General features: G+C 39.1%; 1 protein-coding gene across 1 annotated transcript in view; it reads right to left on the minus strand.

Moving 5' to 3' along the window:
• The window catches only part of GDPD4 (glycerophosphodiester phosphodiesterase domain containing 4), an 85,076-nt gene that overhangs the window by 30,064 nt on the left and 33,215 nt on the right, over positions 1-21,797 (minus strand). Inside the window, exon 10 of the mRNA XM_012645580.1 lies at positions 12,816-12,972. Coding sequence (XP_012501034.1) covers positions 12,816-12,972 — 157 coding nt within the window. The remainder of the gene's footprint in view (positions 1-12,815; positions 12,973-21,797) is intronic.

Genomic DNA, 21,797 nt, shown 5'->3' on the forward strand with positions numbered 1-21,797 from the left:
AAAAGGGAAGTTTATAGCAATAAATGCCTATATCAGAAAAGAAGAGAGATCTCAAACAAACAAATTAACATCACACCTCAAGGAACTAAAAAAAGAACAGACTCGGCCCAAAGTTAGTAGAAGATAGCAAGCAAGATCAGAGCAGAAATAAATGAAATAGAGACTAGAAACACAATAAAAAAGAACATGAAAATAATAATTGGTGTTTTGAAAAGATAAAAAAATTGATAAACTTACAGCTAAACTAAATAAAAAAGAGGAAAGACTAAATAAAATCAGAAATAAAAGAAGAGACATCACAACTGATATCAGAGAAATACAAACTGTCATAAGAGATTACTCTAAACAATTACATGCCGAAAAATTGGATTACCTACATGAAATGCGTAAATGCTTAAAAACATACACCCTACCATGACTGAATTATGAAGAATCAGAAAATCTGAACAGATCAAAAATTAATAAGGAGATTGACTCAGTGATAAAAAGTCTCCCATCAAGAAAAGCCCAAGAACTGATGGCTTCACTGATGAATTCTACCAACAATTTATTTATTTAACAAGAACTATGATACGTATAAGGTCTTTTCAGTTTTTATACCATTCCCATTGAGATAAGCACAATACTTTGTAGCAAATACATGATTTTAAAAGACAATACCAAACAAAAACACCTCAGTCAGAGATGCCTCAGACTTAGCTGAGGGCTGGCCATGGACTAATCAGGTTGCAGCCTCAAAAACCCCATGACATGCTTAAAAAAAAATCTCGAAATTAAGCCAACATTCATAACACCAACTAGAGGATGTCCTGGTTAAAGTCCCTAAAATATAAAGAAATATTTGTTCTATTTTCTTTACAGTATTCCACTTTTCCTGAGAAATTGAAATTCTGAGCACACAGTCAGACTACTAACGTATTTCAATTGAATTAGTATGTTTTTGTTTTTATCCGGAAACTCAAAATATTTGTTAATTCAACATTTACAACGATCATTTAACATGTGAAAACACAAGTACCAGAAAACTAAGCTGACAGCAGCACTACTCCAAATCTTCAAACAAGTTTTACTCCCATACGATTCTGAGACATTTCCTTTTTTTTCTGTTAAATGAACACAGGGAACATGATTCTTTTTTATGCAAACAGTAGCTTGCAGCCTGTCTCCACTACAGTGAAGCACAGCATCATTGCGGTGTCTGAATCTGACGCGGACGGGCTGCTGGCAGAAATCTGCAGGCAGCGGGCATGGAGAGGCGGCTACAAGAAGGGGAGGTGAGGAGGACCTTAGAGGAGAAGGCCTTCCCCACCCATCCTCAGGGACCCGAGGCAGCCCTCCTCCAGGTCAGCACAGTCCTGGAGGTGACCTAGTTCGTAGTTTGCCTAAGCAAAGACAAGCAGCTCAAACCTGCCAAGCAATAGGAGTGCAAGCAGTTCCGCTATGTGGTGCTGTTTCTACTCAGCAACTCAGCAATTCCACACCTGACCACAGCCAGCAAGCCATGCACCATGCCCCATCCCCTTCCCCTGCCACTTCTCAACCCAGACACAGACCACATGCTCTGAGGCAGATCATCCCCATCACACTTGAGAATTATGGAGCGAGTGAATTTGGACCCTAAGCAATTTACTGAAAACCCTGCAGCTTCTCTGTCAGAAAAGCAACAACTCACTGAACCAGGCCTCCAAGGCCAGAGGGCCTTTCCCCAGCCACCAAGAACTACTTCTTCAAGTCAATGTCCCCTTCTTCTCAGAGCAGAGGACTGGAGGGGAGCACAGCTGGGGATGACTTTGGATGACAAGATGCTGCAGCTGGCCTGTTGTCAGGTTTTGGGGGGGGTGGGGCGGTGTGTGTGTATGAGGCCAGAATGCATAGTGGCCTAGGGGAGTCTATACCAAAAGGATGCTGACCTTGATCCAGGCCTCTCTTCCCTAAGATCACCAGGAGTCAAGGCACAGGGACAGGGAGGGAGGGCTTGTCCCCACCCACTCTTGGTCAGCAAGCTGCTCCTATAAAAAATTTAAAGAACTAATACATCTTTCTCAAACTCTTCCAAAACATTGAGGTAGAAGAAATATTAATATTTCCAAACTCGTTTATGAGGCCAAAGATTTTCCTACCAAAGTTAGAAAAAGACACTATAAAGAAAGAAAATTATATGACTAACAGGACCTAAGTAGGGGGAGAGGCCCAGCTGCCCTGCAGTTGAGCCCCACGGCCTGCAACCGAGGCTCCTGTCCTGTCCCCAGGTCTGGCGGCCCTGCCCATGCAATTCCCATGCTGCCACTAGTCCGGCCCCACAGTTCCACCCCCGAGGCTCCTGTGCTGCCTCTGGGTCCCAGTGCTCCGACCCTGAGGCTCCCATCCACCCGTGACACCCACGACCACTGCCTAGATAGCCTCACCCCCAGCTGCCACTGATACCACCATGGAGAGGCCCAGGGAGAGCAATCCCCTGCAATGGAGAGGGACTTGCCCAGTGCCCCACCCGAACTTCCAACAGCAGCCTGGGCAATAACGCACCACACTGCACAGAGATCATCCAGCACTGGCTTGGACTGCGACAATCATAGGCGAATGGGACAACACAGAACAGCTGCATTACGGGCTCTCAGTGCATCTGGCTCTCTCCTGCCAAGTAAATCTTTGAGAGTAGGTCACAAAAGTGCCATACAGGGATCTCTCCTTCTTCTCACTAAGTAGGAGAGTTCCCAGAAAAGGAGAACAGGTTGTGCTGCAAACCTATCTGCCCTGAGCTGAGAGAAGAGTTTTCAGATGAGAAGAAACCAGCAAAAGAACTCTGGCAACATGAAAAAACAAGCTAGTTCCCCCAAAGGATCCCAAAAGATCTACAGCTACGGACCTCAATCAAAAGGAAACTGTTGGCCGGGCGCAGAGGCTCACACCTGTAATCCTAGCACTCTGGGAGGCCGAGGCGGGTGGATTGCTCAAAGTCAGGAGTTCAAGACCAGCCTGAGCAAGAGCGAGACCCCGTCTCTACTAAAAAAATAGAAAGAAATGATCTGGACAACTAAAAGCATATATATAAAAAATTAGCCAGGCATGGTGGCACATGCCTGTAGTCCCAGCTACTCGGGAGGCTGAGGCAGGAGGATCGCTTGAGCCCAGGAGTTTGAGGTTGCTGTGAGCTAGGCTGACGCCACGGCACTCTAGCCGGGGCAACAGAGCAAGACTCTGTCTCAAAAAAAAAAAAAAAAAAAAAGAAACTGTTGAAATGTCGGAAGTGGAATTCAGAATATGGATGATAAATAAGATGAATGGGATTGAAGAGAAAGTTCAAAACCAACACAAAGAAGCCATAAAAATATTTCAGAACATCATGGAAAAAAATGAAAGAGCTAGACAAATTAAGAAAAGATATAACAGAACTTAAAGAAACGAGAGTCATTTAAGAAATGTCAAAATACACCAGAAAGTTTCAACAACAGACTACACCAAGCAGAAGAAAGAATCTCAGAACTTGAAGATAAGGCTATGAAACTAACCCAGTCAAAGATGCAGAAAAAAGAATAAAGAAGGATGAACAAACATTCAAAGAAATATGGGACTATGTGAAATGAGCCAATAGGCAAATTATAGGTATCACAGAGGAAGAAGAAAAAATAATATGCATGGAAAACCTATTCAAGGGAATTATTGAGATCTTCCCTGGTATCACCAAAGATTCAGATATCCAGGTACAGGATGGTCATTGAACACTGGGAAGACTGACAGCAAATAGGACATCTCCAAGACGTATAGTCATCAACCTGGCCAAAGTTAAAATGAAGGAGAAAATTCCACAAGGTGCAAGATGAAAGCAGCAACTAACCCATCAGGAAAACCCATCAGGCTAACAGCAGATTTCTCAACAAGAGACCTTACAAGCCAGAAGGGAATGGGCCCCATTTTTAGTTTTCTTCTTATTTCTTTTTTTTGGAGATAGGATCTCACTCTGTTGCCCAGGCTAGAGTGCAGTGGCATCATCACATCTCACTACAACCTCAAACTCCTGGGCTGAAGTGATCCTCCTGCCTCAGCCTCCCCAGTAGCTGGGACTACAGACACGTGCCACCACACCCAGCTAATTTTTCTATTGTTTGTAGAAACAGGGTCTCAGCTATGTTGCTCAGGCTGGTCTTGAACTCTTCGTCTCAAGTGATCCTCCTTTCTCAGCCTCCCAAAGTGCTAGGATTACAGGCACAAACCACTATGCCTAGCCAGTCTTCTTAAACAGAACAATTGCCAGCCATGAATTTTGTATCCTGCAAAATTAAGTTTCATAAATGATGGAGAAATAAAGACTTTTCCAGACAAGAAAACATTTAGGGAATTTGTCACTATTAGGCCTGCCCTATAGGAAATACTCCAACGTACATTATACACAGAACAGTACAATAGAGACCCAAAAGTGTAAAAACACCCAGTGTTAAAGCTCACGGCTTTTATAAAACAATAGCACAAGAAGAAAAACAAAACAAGGTACCATCCAACATGATGAACAAAACATTATCCCACATATCAGTACTAACACTGAATGTGAACAGTCTTAATGCTCCATTTAAAAGACACAGATTGCCTGAATGGATGAAATAACATAATCCAAGTATGTGTGTCTCCAAGAAACACATCTAACTCTCAAGAACTCATACAGACTCAAGGTAAAGAGATAGAAAAAATATCCCACGCAAACGGAAACCAAAAGTCAATGAAATTAAAGGTAGAAAAACAATGAAACCAATCACTGTTTCTTTGATAAGATCAATACAATTGATATATCTCTAGCCAGCTGAAAAGAGAGGGAGGGAGGGGGGAGAGAGAGAAACACAAATTACCGAAAGCAAGCACAAAAGAGGGAATATTACCACTGATCCCATAATCATTTAAAAATGATAAATGTTACAAACAACTCCATGTCCACAAATTTGACGGCTTAGATGATATAGGTCAACTCCTCAAAAGACAAACTATAAGCAATCACTCAAGAAGAGAGAAACAGAATGCTCTGTATCCATTATGATGTTGAATTTATAAGTAAAAACCTTCCAACAAAGAAAATTCCAGGCTGAGGTGTCTTCACTGTTAAATTTCACCAAACACTTAAGAAAAAATCATACCAATTCTACACATTCTCTTCCAGGAAGTAAGAGGATAGAGTATTTCCAACTCATTTTATAAGGCCAGAATTACCCTAATACCAAATCCAGATAACAACATTAGAAGAAAACCAGAGACTAATATTTTTCATGAACATCCTGTCAATTTTTAATTTCAAATATTGTAGTTTTTCAGTTCTAGAAATTCTATTTGGTTCTTTTTTATATTTTACGTATCTTTCATTATGTTGTTTTCCTTTAAATCCTTGATACGTTTGTAATGGCTTTTTTAAAAATTTTATTTCAGAATATTATATAAACATTTTGGTTACATAAATTGCTTTTGTACTGTTTGAATCAAAGTTGTAAGTGTGTCCATCACCCAGATAGTGTACATTGTATCCAATAGCTGTGAATTTACCCATCCCCTCCTCCCCTCCCACCTGCTTGATTTCTGATGAATGTTATTTCCATATGTGCACATAAGTGTTGATTGATTAGTTCCAATTTAATGGTGAGTATATATGGTGTTTGTTTTTCCATTGTTGTCATACTTCACTTAGAAGAATGGTCTCCAGTTCCATCCAGGTTAATACAAGAGGTTATCAGTTCACCATTTTTTTATGGCTGAATTACACCACATTTTATTAATCCACTCACGTATTGATGGGCACTTGGGTTGTTTCCACATCTTTGCAATTGTGAATTGTGCTGCTATAAATATTTGAGTGCAGGTGTCTTTTTTATAGAATGTCTTTTTTTCTTTTGGGTAAGTACCCAGTAGTGGGATTGCTGGATCAAATGGTAGTTCTACTTTTAGTTCTTTGAGGTATCTCCATACTACTTTCCATAGAGGTTGTACTAGTTTGCAGTCCCACCAACAGTGCATAAGTGTTCCTATCTCTCCGTGTCCACGCCAGCATTTGTTGTTTCGGGAATTTTTGATAAAAGTCATTCTCAGGGGGGAGGGGGGAGGGGACGGGTATATGCATACACAAAGAGTGCAATGCGCACCACCCAAAGGATGGACATATTTGAAACTCGGACTTGGGGGGAGGGGGGGCAAGGGCAACATACGTAATCTAAACATCTTGTACCCCCATAATATGCTGAAATAAAAAAAAGAGTCATTCTCACTGGAGTTAAGTGGATATCTCATTGTGATTTTGCTCTACATTTTCCTAATGATTAGAGATGTTGAGCATTTTTTCATATGTTTGTTTGGCCCTCAGTCTATCTTCTTTTGAAAATTTCTGTTCATGTCTTGTAATAGCTTTTGAAAAGTCCCTCTTTGATAATTCCATCAGCTATCTTTTCTGGACCTTCTTAAAATGAGTTTTTTCTCCTAGTTTTAAGATAGATTTTCCTGCTTCTTCGTACACCTAGTAATTTTATTATTGGACACTGGACATGGTGACTGTTACACTGTTGGAGATCTCGATACCAAGGTCTTCCTTTAAAGTATGATGATGTTTGTTTTGGCAGGTATTTAAATTACTAGCCAATCAGTTTGATTTTTTTTTTTTTTTAATAAGTCTAGGATAGCCTTTAAGGCAGGGCCAGTTTAGCCCTATTACTCAGATATAACCTTTCCAGGGTTTTTACTGAATGCTCCATATGTCCAACAAAGTCTCTCTTCAATTTGGCTAGTAAGAATTTGAGTATCTTCCAGACTCACATGAGCTCTTAGAATAGTTCAACTTAAAGTTCCCTAGTAGTACTGTGCCAAGCCTTGTGGAGTGGAGCCCTACACATATGTACCTTAGATATCAGCAATATACTCAAGCAGACCCCTATGCAGATTTCTGGGTCCCTTTCTCTGAAGAGCTCTCTCCTTCTGATATTCTTCCCTGAAAATTCTATCCACCTTAACCTCCCTGAAATTTAATCTGTCTCTACTCAATTCCATAAGACAGCCATGCTTTACACATCCTCCTCCCTGTTCGATGGACAAAAATTACCTCCAGGCAGAATATAAGGGCAAGTATAAGGCTCTTCTATTTACTGCCTTCTCTCATGGATCACAGTTCTGCACTGCCTGTTGTCCAATACCTGAGAATTATTGTTTCATATATTTTGTCTAGTTTTCTGGTTGTTTGTGGCAGGAGGATAAGTCCATTACCTGTTAAACTCTCATGGCCAGAAGTAGAAATGTCCTTGTTCCCTATATAGCCCAACACTACTGTAAAAACTTCCTGTTTATTAAGCCTGCAATATGACTGGAGATGTAAAATATAAAAAGGGAAGCTTCACATTCCCAGTTAATATTATGATATTATGCACATGAAATAATACTATGAATAAGTTTCAGAGTTTGAATATTTTTTAATTTTAAAGGATGAATTGGAAGTACCAGATCTATTAATAATTGTCACTGCCCATAATACGTTCTCATCCTCAAGGGAAACAGACCAAATCCTTTTAAAATAGTTACGTATATACTCTATTAATATTTTATTCTCCTTTCTGATATTGTTCCTTACTGTAGCAATTTAACCAAACTAAATCAGTTTTATTATCATCGTAATTTATTCCTGTTCTTGTCCGAAGGTCTCTTCTATCAGACACAGACCGGAAAATGGAAAGAATGGGCCCAAAATCTTGGTTGAAAGGACTGTGACAGATACCCTTATCTATTGACAGGGCAAGGAATAAATTCATGGAAAACAGGCTTTCCAGTGTAAGCTGACACTGCCACCTCAAGCAGATGTCAATTAATCTGTATTAGGTGATAGAGTCAGGATTTCCAAAGTTATATTTTAGATCTGGAGCAGATGATTTTGTAAAAGCAGACTGATAACTCAAGATATAGCAGGATGTTAACTATGCCAGATGGAATGAACTGATGAGAGCAATCTAATCATGGTTATTCGTTTCGGAATTTTGTTGGTATGGTTTTTAACATTCTATTTTCTAATGTGAGAAAGGCTTTTTTTCTTTTAATCTTTCTCTACCTCCTATATTATTCTTGGCAAAACATTCTTTGTATTTAGTGTCTTGCCTCACTGACCCCTCAGAATTCCGGAACAAATATTTTTACTTTACTGCATCTCTACTTTTCATGGCAATGCAGTTATTTGCATAGGTTCAACAAAAATGTGCTCTCCTTATCACTGGAATATTGGAAAAATTGATTATGCAATCAAGGCCATTATCTAAAAGATCAAATTCAAGAATATATTCCATTCAATCAGAATAACAATGCAGGACCCAGATATAATTGATATTTGTAATCAATGCCCATAGGCCTTCCTAGTCTAGTATCTGTCATACATCGTCTGAGCACTACAGAAGGTCATAGCCTATCAAGAAAAGGAGAGATGTTCTGCCTACATGTATAGGTATGCAGATGAAACATGCTGGAGATGAACTTCTTATTTTGTAAATAATAGTGTTAAAAAGATCTCCAGATGATAGGGACTATTAAAAATGAAACTCTCGATTTTGTGTTATTTGGCTTTATTAATTTACATAGCTGTAGTAAGAAGGGTCAGTTAACATACATAAGGTTCTCTGTTGTATAATCAGCAAATCTAGAGTGAGGTTGTGTTAAATAACTACTCAGGCTATTAAATTAGGATCTGTCTGGAGATTATACAGGTTGGTATCTCACTTCTCTTTTAAATTTTTGAACAACATCTATTGGATGCTGGGGAAGGGGGAGGGTAGTGGGAGGAGGGCGGAAGAGGGAAGAGGGGAGGGGTATTTGTATACACAAGGAGGGCAATGAGCACTACCCGAAGGATGGACATATTTGAAACACGGACTTCGGTGGGGGGGGGGAACCAAGGGCAACACACGTAACCTAAACATATGTACACCCATAATTTGCTGAAATAAAAAAAAAAAATTTTTATTGATACACAATAATTTGTATGTATTTATGCGGTACATGTGACACTTTGATAAATGCATACAATGTATAATGATAAAATCAAGGTAATTGGTATATCTATCACCTCAAACATTTATCATTTCTTCATGTTGAGAACATTTCAAATCTTCTACTTTAGCTCTTTTAAAATATGTGATAAATTATTGTTGACTATAGTCACCCTACTGTACTATCAAACACTATTAACTTATTCCACAGATCTAACTATATGTTTGTATCCATTAACCAATCTCTCTTCATTCCCACTCTACACACTTCCCAGGCTCTGGCAACCATCATTCTACTCTCCACCTCCATGAAATCAACTTTTTTAGGTCCCACATATAAGTGAGAACATGGCAATATTTGTCTTTCTGTACCCGGCTTATTTCCCTTAACATAATGACCTCCAGTTTCATCCATGTTGCTGTTAATGTTAGGATTTCATTTTCTTTTATCCTGAATAGTATTCTTTTCCATATAGATGCCTCATTTTCTTTATCCATTCATCTGTTAATGGGCACTTAGGCTGACGCCATATCTTGGCTATTGTGAATAGTGTTGCGATAGACATGGGCATGCTGATATCTCTTCCACATACTAATTTCTTTTCTTTTGGATATATACCCAGGAGTGGGATTGCTGGATCATACGGCAGATCTATTTTTTGTTTTTTGAGGAACCCCCATACTGTTTTCCACAGTGACTGTACTGATTTACATTCCCACCAGCAGTGCACTAGCATTTCCTTTCCTCAATGTCCTCGCCAGCATCTGGTATTTTTTTTGTCTTTTGATAATAGTTACTTTAACTGGAGTGAGATATCTCATAGTGGTTTTGATTTGCATTTCCCTGATTAGTGATGTTGAACATTTTTTCATACAGTATTGGCCATTAGTATATCTGCTTTGGAGAAATTTCTATTCAGATCATTTGCCCATTTTAAAACCAGATTATTTGGGGTTTTGGTTTTGGTTTTTCTGCTTTATTGTTTCGGCTGTCTTTGTGGAAAGGATGAGCGTTAGGGTTTTCCAGTTGGGCATCTTGCTCCCATTTCTCTTTTGAGTGGGTTTTGTCATCGTGCTTATTCCCTCATTAATGTGCTAAGTAAAGCTTATCCTCATGCTCACGATATATTTGCATGAGAATATTTTTATCATTTTGAGAATTATATTTTCACAAAAGGATATAAGAAAGTTCCACAGAAATGTTGGTTAGGCTGGTGAAACAGGAATTCAGCTGAGCTTCCAGGATCAACTCCCAGAACTTCTGTGTATCTATCCTCATTTTATTATCCATCAGATTAACGACCTGATTTTCACAAATAATATCAAGAATAAACATACTAATAAACAATGACCAATTCACCACCATCATCAATCAATAATCATACCCATCCAATGAGGATCACTAGAATAATCTTCACAACCAATTTCTTCACTGTGAAAAATTATCTAAACCTCCAAATCTTTTAAATCACATGAAACACCATTTCAATCACCTTCTGACCACACAGCATGAAAGCAAACAAAGCTCCACAGTCAAACCTAAAAATCAGTCCCCCAAATAACCATATTTGAGCCCCAAGTTTCAGGACACTCCTCAGTAGCCATAGTAATAGTATAGCTAAACACTATAAGCAAAGCACCTATACATGCTAAAATAGAGCTCTTAAACCCCCCAAATACCCACCAAAATTTATTACAATAATACAGCCAACCCTACCACTTACAAATAACCCAAGACATTCATAACAGGAGATGGAGGAGATGGTTTTGAAGAAAATTTTTGAAAACCCAAAATGAGGATGATATTTAATAAAAGTATTAAATATTAAATGTCATAGTTCCCACATGGTATGGAACCACGATCACTGACATGAAAAATGATTGTTGTTGTCTTTCAACAATAAGGACCACCGAGAAAAATCATCTGTTAATTAAAATTCATCAACCCTACTGCTCCATCAAACATCTCAGTCTGATGAAACTATGGCTCAATTTTAGAAGTTTAATTCTTTAAATCCTAATAAGACTTTCACGAGCCATACAATATACATCAGGTAACAGCTTTTTCATCTAGAACACAATTTGCCAAAATATTAACTATGGCTAACTAATCCAATGTATACATCCTAAAGGAGGATCTCTAGTTTTGTTTTTTTTTTTTGTGCCTATGTATTTATGAAAGTTGAGACATAGTACAGAGCCTACATATACTCTGAAATATGGAATATCAAAGTAATCCCATTATTTTCACATAAGGAAACACATTTATAGGCTATGACTCCCACAAGGACAAATATTCTGAGGAACTACAGTAACGACAAGTCTACTTTCAGCTATCTTTTATATTAGCACTAGTTAACAGAATGAATCTGAAGCAGAATCTCAGTAGATACATCCATGCTTACATAATTCTTCACTTGTCCCTATTTTTACATGAAACATTACCAAATAGCCCTCAGGACTAACATCAAATGTAAACAAATTTCCCTTCCACTTTAAGTATACAATCAAAAATCTCTAATAGTTATTTTCTTTATTATACTATTAAGTGATAAGGAAGCTATTACCACAGCTGACCCCCGCACGAAGCTATCTCTGCTGCCACATATGCTAGCGATACGGATGTCTGATGTCTATGCTGTTGAGATGTTTATTTTCAAAATTAAATTCTCAAATAAGTATATCTGATTGGGCAGAACGTAGGTCACATGACTCCCCCAGCCATTAAGATAAGCTGGAAAATATATGCTGTTCTGTTCTCTTAAATCTACCATGAGAAGGCAGGCTTGATAACTTCATCAAATGCAAATCTGACCCTTTATCCACTTTAAAATACTCAAGGATAATTCTAAACTCTCTGACTTGTTACTTAAGCATGCCTATAATCTTTCTTTAACATGTTTTCCAGATTCATCTCCCAATCTATCTCCCATCTACTCCTACCCTTCCCTTCTTCTTTCTCTCCTTCCCTCTACCCATCCCTGCTCCTTCATACACACACACACACACACACACATATGCACAAGCATGCACGTGCACACACATCCCTTATTCCAGTATACTGCAATTTCTGAAACACATCACCATGATGGCCCATGGTTCCCTTAGTAATGACCTTCCTTCAGCTCAAATGGTACTTCTGCATAAAGTAAGTATTTCTGAACTTCTTCAAGAGGAAACATTCATTCTTGCCTCAAAATTACATCGTACACAGCACATGCTTTACATTTTACCACACTCATTATTAGCCTATACATCTATCTCCTTCCAGAATTTCCCATCCCATCCCTCACACTCAGTTAGAAGTTGTTCTTGCATGCTCCTGAAGCACCTGAGATTCACTCTAGTTGAGCACTTATCACAATATATTGTATTTTTCTGTTTCTTATACTAGTCTGTGAACTCCATTAGAGCTGTATATGTGCTTATTTACCTTTATATTCCATGTGCTTAGTACCCAGGAGGTATTCAATAATGACAAGAAGAAGGAATCAAGAATAAATATGTTTCCTAGTCTGCCTCACCCAGGAACGTGCTATGTACATGGTAAGCACACTATAAAAGTTTATGAAATGCCTGGGTAAAAAGGAATTGTAAGACAAGAGTAAGTTTACAAGTTTGTCTTCAGACTTTCTGGTGAATATAGAAAGCAGCATTTAGGCTCATTCCAGTACTGAAAAAGCCCTCCTGCCAATGCTATAGTCCCACTACCAAACTGGGATGAAACTGTGTACACTTGCCCATCTTCACCTATGGCCTTTATCTTCAGGGGCAGCACACAATCTTGTACAAAAGAGGGATTTACTAAAGTCTGTGGAACTGGGGTATGTGTCTTACCTGTGGGTGTAGAAACCATTTGCCTGCATTCAGAGTGGACAGAAACTTCCAACTGAAGAAGGAAGGGTGCTTGAAGGCAGCATCTGGCAGAACTTCCATGATATTGGTTGTTCTTCTCAGGTCATAGTCATGCATCAGGAAAGGCACATGATCATAGCTGCAGGCAGAGGTGGAAAAGAGGAGCAAGGGTGGATAGGCTAAACTTAGCTACTTTGGCAGACAGGATCCCCAGAAAGCCGTTCGAGGTCACAAGTTTTACTAGCAAACTTTACTCCCTTTTAAATCTCAGAAAAGGAACAAGTATCATTCATTTACACTTTGTTTCATACAAACAAAAGGCAAGATTATTCATTTCCAGCATACCTTTGCCATAAGAAAAATTAGAAGAAGTTATTAGGTAAAAAGGAAAATGATACAATTTGAAACTTGGATCTATTCAAAAGACTAAAGAGTACCAGAAATAATAAATATATTACTAAATATTTAAAATGTGTTTCCCATTTTTTTAAGAAACAATTGACTGTTTAAAGCAAAAGTTATTAATAATAACAATGTATCATGAGGTTCATGACAGCACCAGGTCTAACTATGGGAGAGGCGAAATGTTAATGCACTGTTGAAAGACATGCGTTAGGCCAGATGCAGTGGCTCACACCTGTAATCCTGGCACTCTGGGAGGCCGAGGTGAGAGGACTGCTTGAGGCCAGGAGTTTGAGACCAGCCTGGGCAGCAAGACCCTGTCTCTACAAATAATAATAATAAAAAAATTAGCCAGGCTTGGTGGTATGCACCCATAGTCCTAGCTATTCAAAGAGGCTGAGGCAGGGGGATTGCTTGAGCCCAGGAGTTTGAGATCACAGTGAGCTATGATTGCTCTACTGCACTCTAGCCTGGGCAACAGAGCAAGATCCTGTCTCTAAAAAAAAAAAAAAAAAACAACAACAACAAAAAAAATCTTACATTTAAAGGAAGAGATGAGTTAGAGTTCATATTGTAAACTCTAGCACAACCACTAAAAAAAAAAAAAAAAAAAAAAAGAGGTATAACTAATAATCTAATAGTAGAGGTAAAGTCATAAAAAATACTCTATTTGTCCAAAAGGAGGCAGGAAAAGAAAAAATAACAAAATGATACTATACTCTCTACATAGATCTAAAATTTAAGTGGGTGTCAAAAAATCATTCAATACTCAAGATAAATACTATTTTAGTATTTTTAAAAATTAAAATTAATGCAAAAATCCATAAACAAAACATTAAATTTTCAATACAGACAGGATTAGTATTACTGATTTTCACTTTTGCCTCAGGCTCTCATATGGGTTGGCATGGCACATCTTCATTGAAATTTTTGATGTTTTGTTCATTGTGGATATTGAAGGGTGGGTATACTGAGGGAAATTATGGATCTCACACATACACTTGTTAGGTGTAACATTTACATTTATTTCCATTAAAAAGCTAAGCAGAGACTGAATTAGTAGGAAGGGAGTAGAAGCAATAGGCACACACAAGTTTATTGGGATCTATTCATCTCTCTCCAACTCAGCTTCCATGCACTCCCAGTAATTGCAGGCAAGATTTCTCCTTTTCGTCCATAGAAGGAGGTCAACATTTCTTCAGAGTCTGTGTATTTTTGCAATACCCAGAAAACCCAATTCAGTGTTCTCCAGAGAAGCATAATGCTGGCTGGGCTTTTATGCTATAACTTTTACTAGAATACTGGGGATAAGAGCAGCCAAAAGTCTTTGCATGGATCTTCTCAGGGCCTCCCACAGGCTTTCTCTCAAGTGCAAACAACTTGTTTACATTACTTGCTTTTGAGATATAGACATGTCTCCCTCCTTTTCAAATGTTTCTCAGAAATACCATGTTCAAACGAAAGTTTCATATAAACATATTTGCTACGTATTAAAAACGTGTAATTTTACATAGTGGGGTGAATACTGTCAAAACAAATTCGCTTTGGGGTATTTCATAAATGAGGGACTACTCAAAATGCTGAAAGGTTAAAATGAAAACCTAAAAAATAAGGCAGCTCTTATTCATCATACATTTCCTCTCCTCGTCTTCCCATAATTTGTCATATAATCGTACCCACCCTCCCAGAACCCTTATTGTATTCTGTAGCTCAGGAAGCTATATAAATTTCAATTATCTGACCTTTTCCTTGAGTCTCATATTTTTGTGAGACTCCTTTATGTGTATGTATGTAATTTAAATTGTTTTTCTCCTGTTAATCTACCAATGTAATTTGTAGACCAGCCAAAGAACCTAGAAGGGTAGAGAATCAAACAAAAACTTTTCCTTCCCTACAGTAGTATAGACAATTCTTTGAAGTGCTGCTTAAAAGAAAGTAAAAACATATGGCACAAACTGAAGCAGATGTGGGGTTCAGAAAAGTTTTAAAATGGATCATCTTTTGATTTTAAAACCACTTTGTCTATATCTTGGTTTTAGAAAAAAAAAAAAAGCTGATGCAATTCTTTAAATTTCTATTTTGAGATGACTGTAGATTCACATGGGTTTGTAAGAAATAATACAGAGAGATCCTGTATATCTTTAACCTGGTTCCCTCTAGTAGTAACATCTCGTACAACTGTACTGTAATATCACAACAAAAAAAAGTACATTGATAAAATCAGTGACCTTACTCAGATTTCATAAGTTTTACACGCACTTGTGTATATGTTTAGTTCTCTGTTAATTTTATCACATGTGCCAATACATGACCACCACCATAGTCAAGATTCAGAACAGTAAAGATACAAGAAGACTTTTGTGCTACCTTTTACCTGCCACCTCTCTCCCTCACCACCCCTGGCAACCACTGATTTTTCTCTATCACTCTAAGTCTTCTCATTTTGAAAATGATATATAAATGGAATCATACCATACATAACCTTTTGAGAGTGGCTTTTTCATTCAACATAATTCTCATGAGATCCATCCAAATTGTGGCATGTTTCAATAGTTCATTCCTTTTTATTGCTGAGTAATATTCCACAGTATGGATGAACCACAGTTTGTTTAACCATTTACCTCTTGAACCTCTTTAAAGGCTATTTGAGTTGCTTCTACATTTCGGTTATTATGAACAAAACAGCTATGAAAATTAATGTAAAGATTTGAACCTTGTTTTCTTTTCTATGGAACAGATGCCCAGGAATGCCATTTCTGGGTTGTATGGTAGGTATATACAGTCATGTGCCACATGACGAAGTTTCAGTCAACAATGGACCACATATATGATGGTGGTCCCATAAGATTATAATGGAGCTGAAAAATTCCTATTGCCTAGTGATGTTGTAATGTTGCAGTGCCATACATTACTCATATGTTTGTGGTGAAGCTGGCATAAAAAAAACTTACTGCACTGCCAGTTGTAGAAAAGTATTACACATACAATTATATACAGTACATAATACTTAATAATGATAATAAATGACTGTATTACTGGTTTATATATTTACTATACTATACTTTTTATAGTTATTTTAGTGTGTACTCATTATACTTATAAAAAAAAATAACTGTAAAACAGCAAGTCCTTCAGGAGGTATTCCAAAAGAAGGCATTATCACAGGAGATGACAGTTCCATGCATGTTACTGCCCCTGAAGACCCTCCGGAAAGACAAGATGAGAAGGTGGAAGACAGAGATATTGATGATGCTGACCCTGTGTAGGACTAGGCTAATGTGTCTTAGTTTTTAACAAGAGTTTAAAAAGTAAAAAAAAAAAAAAAAATTTTAAATGTTAAAATAGAAAAAAGTGTATAGAATAAGGATATAAAAAAGAAAAATTCTTTTACAGCTTACAATGTGTTTGTGTCTTAAGCTAAGTATTATTACAAAAGAGTCAGTAAATTTTAAAAAATTAAAAAGTTTACAAAGTAAAAAAGTTACAGTGAGCTAGGATTAATTTATTACCGGAGAAATTTTTTTATAAATTTATTGTAGCATAAGTGTATAGTATTTATAAAGCCTATAGTAGTGTACGATAATGTCCTAGGCCTTCATGTTTACTCACCACTCAGTGACTCACTCAGAACAATTTCCAGTCCTGTAAATTCCATTCACCGTCAGTGCCCTATACAGTTGTACCATTTTTTATCTTTCATAACATGTTTTTACTGTACCTTATCTATGTTTAGATATACAAATACTTACCATTATATTATAATTGGCTACAGTATTTAGTACAGTAACATGCTGCACAGACATCCTACGATCAACAGGCTCTACTGTATAGCCTATGTACATAGTAGACCAAATATCAAAATATCATCTCTAATACTATAAAAATCTCTATGCACATAAATGTGAAAACGTGGAGGAAATGGACAAATTCTTTTTTTTTTTTTTTTGAGACAGAGTCTCGCTATGTTGCCCAGGCTAGAGTGAGTGCCGTGGCGTCAGTCTAGCTCACAGCAACCTCAAACTCCAGGTGATCCTCCTGCCTCAGCCTCCTGAATAGCTAGGACTACAGGCGTGAGCCACCACGCCCAGCTAATTTTTTTTGTTTCTATTTTTAGTTGTCTGGCTAACTTTTTTTGTATTTTTAGTAGAGACAGGGTCTCGCTCTTGCTCAGGCTGGTCTCGAACTCCTGACCTCAAGTGATCCTCCTGCCTTGGCCTCCTAGAGTGCTAGGATTACAGGCATGAGCCACCGAGCCCAGCCAGAAACAGACAAATTCTTAGAAACACACAGCCTCCATAGGCTCCATCAGGAAGAAATGGAATTCCTGAACAGACCAACATCAAATACCGAAACTGAAGCTGCATTAAGAATAAAAAATCTTGGGAAAACCCAAGATGGCGGATGAGAAAAGCTGCCAGTCAGAGTGTCTCTGCAAAAAGGACAGATTTTAGAAGAAAGTGAAAAAAATAAACTAGCAGAAAAACATAGATTGGATGAGGGCTGGAAGTAAGGGTGCCTGAAACTACAGGAGACTCCACGGGAAGACGTTGCAGAGGAGAACTGGAAGGAGAAAGGTCCCTGAGAGGCTTGGAGACCAGTGACAAGGGTAGGTGGAGCAGATAACTTTCCCCTCCCTTGCATCTCGGACTGTCGGTGGGCTCCTGAGCAGTTGGAGAGACGAGCCAACACCAGCCCAGAGACGGTTGCCGCCAGTGAGCAGTGGCCTCTTGCTTGACAGGGCACCAGGCTCCCAGCTCCCGCGGGGCACCTCCCTGTGTGCAGACCCGAGCCTATCGGCAGACGCCATATTACTCCTTTCTCTCCTTCCCCTTCCCTACCCGTGGGTGCCCAGAGAAACAATTTAGGCATCACACGGAGGCATCTCTAAGGAACGGGACCTTTCCGTTTGAGGCCCTACAGCAGACTGACGGGTACTCAGACTGCGAGCTTCCTACCCACCAGACCTCCCAGGTGCTGCTTGCCTGGTGACTCCAGGAGAGTGGGGCAAATCCTGAGGTGGAGTGAAATCGATCCAGCTTGGGCAACCTGTTTGTGATTCGAGACCAGCACCCCTCCCCCTGGCAGGGTCAGGGATTGATCTCCAGGGCCCAGGGGACAGGCCTGCAGACCAGACCCTGTACACCCAGGTCACGATCGCACTGCCCCAGGGTACAGAGGGGAGATCTGTGAAAGAGCCTACTGAGGAGTGTTCGCCTTTAGAGGCAGATCAGCGTGCCTGAGTGGCAACCCTCCTCCTAAAAGAGGTCCGTGCACCCAGCTCAGGCTGCGATCCTGGGCGGGAACCTCCCGGCCCACGTCACAGCCAGGGGAGATCCATCAGCCTGAGGTCCTGCTTGCTGGCAGAGGCCTGGGAGAAACCACGGAATAGTGGAGGGGAGCGAGACCTGCTCCAGAATGCAGGTCTCAGACAGCTCCACCCCCTACACGCAGACTTTTCAGCTGAGTGGAGCCATTTCAGCCCCTCCCGGCAGCTTTGCACAGAAGCAAAGAACAGACCTTTGACCCGTGCTAACGGCATTTGTGGAGCTTGTGGGCAGGCTTACCCAACCCAGCTCTGCCCAGACTCACTCCCGGACCTGCCCCCACCGAGGTGGAGAATAAGGACACACCTGGAAGTCCCAGGGCCCCACCCAACACCCGAGGCACAAGAGGGCCTCTCCAGAGGAACAAGAGTTGGTTACAGGACCCAAAAACAGCACTACAGCTCGCTCCTCCCAGCAAGTGCCACCTACTGACAGGGACGTCATTCTGCACACCCTTTTACTACATCTACTGACTCATCATAAATGGTGTGGTCGAATTTCACCCACAAACACCACCTACTGGCTCAGAGACTAAACAGGTCATGTCATTATCCAAACGAAAATCTAAAGGCAAGAAGGAACAACTGATCCAGATGGGAAGGAACCAGCAAAAGAACTCTGGAAGTATGAAGAATTGAACGGAAAGCACACTCTCAAAGAGGAACAACAGCTCTCTAGCAATGGACATTAACCAAACTCAGAACACTAAAATGACAGAAGAAGAATTTCAAAAATGGATTGTAAGAAAACTCAATGATATGCAAGAAAAAATTGATGACCAACACAAAGAAACTACAAAAAAAATCCAGGACTTGGAAGAAAAATTCACTAAACAAATTGAAATATTAAAGAAAAACCAAACCAATCTCCTGGAAATGAAGGACTTATTCAGGGAACTACAAAACACAGTGGAAAGCCTCAAGAACAGGGTAGGTCAAACAGAAGAAAGAATCTTAGAGATTGAAGACAATTCTTTCCAATTAAATAAGTCAGTCACAGAGATCGAGCAGAAAATTAAGAGAAGAGAAATAAGCCTGCAAGAAATGTGGGATTGTGTGAAAAAACCGAACCTGAGGGTGATGGGGATTCCTGAAGGTGAAGAAGAAAACACGCAAGGGCTGGATAAGCTATTTGAAGATGTAATAGAGGAGAATTTCCCAGGCCTTGCTAAAAATCTAGATACCCAGGTACAAGAAGCTCAAAGGACCCCTGGGAGATTCAATGCAAATCGGAAGACACAACATGCAGTCATCAGATTGACCAAAATATCTACTAAAGAGGCCCTTCTATGAGCTGTAAGGCTAAAGAAACAAGTAATATACAAAGGAAAGCCGATCAGAATAATGCCAGACTTCTCAACTGAAACCTTACAAGCAAGAAGAGACTGGGGATCCATTCTCACTCTTCTGAAACAGAATAATGCCCAGCCTGGAATCTTGTATCCTGCAAAACTAAGTTTTGTATATGAAGGAGAAATAAAGACATTCTCAGAAAAAGCAAAGACTGAGGGAATTCACCAAGACAAGACCAGCCTTCCAAGAAGTACTCAAAACAGAACTACACAAGGATCAGCACAATAAACACTCACGAATGTAAAACCACTCAAAAGCTAAAGATCAAAGGCTAGATCCCACAATGGCTCAAGAGAAAAAACAAAACAACAAAATGCAACCCAACAGAATGAACAGTAATTTGCCCCACTTACCAGTTCTCTATAAATGTGAATGGCTTGAACTTCCCACTCAAGAGACACAGGCTGGCCAAATGGATAAAAAAATACAAGCCAAGTGTCTGCTGTCTTCAGGAAATGCATCTAACCTGCAAGGATGCATTTAGACTCAAGGTAAAGGGGTAGAAATCAATATTTCAAGCAAATGGAAGCCAAAAGAAGGCTGGGGTGGCAGTTTTGATCTCAGATAACTTAGTTTTTAAATCAACAACATGAAAGACAAAGAGGGTCACTATATAATGGTGAAGGGTACAGCTCACCAAGAAGACATAACAATTCTAAATATGTATGCACCCAACTTAGGTGAACCCAGATTCATAAAGCAAACTCTACTTGATCTAAACAAATTGATAAACAGCAACACCATAATAGCTGGAGATCTCAACACCCCACTGAAAGCACAGGACAGATTCTCCATACAGAAAATTAACAAAGAAATAATGGACTTAAACAGAACTCTAGAACAAACGGGCCTGACTGACATTTACACGACATTCTACCCAAAAACCACTGAATATACGTTCTTCTCATCAGCTCATGGGACATTCTCTAAGACTGACCATATTCTAGGACACAAAGCATGTCTCAAAAAATTTAAAAAAAATAGAAATTATACCATGCATCTTCTCAGATCACAGTGGAATAAAAATAGAAATCAATCCCAACAGAAACTCTCATCTCTGCACAAAGTCATGGAAATTAAACAACCTTCTGCTAAATGATCACTTCATAAATGAGGAAATAAAGATGGAAATCAAGAGGTTTTTTGAACTAAATGACAAAGGTGACACAAGTTATCAAAATCTGTGGGACACAGCCAAAGCAGTCCTCAGAGGAAAGTTTATTTCCATAAATGCCTACATCCAAAAGTCAAAAAGATCACAAATAGACAACCTAATGAATCGACTCAAAGAAATGGAAAAAGAACAACAGACCGACCCCAAACCCAGCAGAAGGGAAATTAATAAGATCAAATCAGAACTAAACGAAATTGACAACAGGGAAACTATACATAAAATTAATAAAACAAAAAGTTGGTTCTTTGAAAAAAATAAACAAAATTGACACGCCTTTGGCTAGACTAACAAAAAACAGAAAAGAAAAATCTCTAATAAGCTCCATCAGGAAAAAAAAGGAGAAGTTACAATCGATGCCATGGAGATTCAAGATACAATTTATGAATATTACAAAAACCTTTATGCACACAAACTGGAAAATGTGGAGGAAATGGACAAATTTTTAGAAACCCACAGCCTCCCTATGCTCAACCAGGAAGAAACAGAATTCCTGAACAGACCAATATCAAGTACTGAAATTGAAACGTCAATAAAAAACATTCCGAAAAAGAAAAGTCCCGGACCAGATGGTTTCACACCCGAATTTTACCACACCTACAAAGAACAACTGGTGCCTATCCTGCAGAAATTATTCCACAACATCGAGAAGGATGGAATCCTCCCCAACACATTTTATGAAGCCAATATAACCCTGATACCAAAACCAGGAAAG

The sequence above is a fragment of the Propithecus coquereli genome, unplaced genomic scaffold (assembly GCF_000956105.1).
Source record: "Propithecus coquereli isolate 6110/MARCELLA unplaced genomic scaffold, Pcoq_1.0 Scaffold235, whole genome shotgun sequence".
Taxonomy (NCBI): domain Eukaryota; kingdom Metazoa; phylum Chordata; class Mammalia; order Primates; family Indriidae; genus Propithecus; species Propithecus coquereli.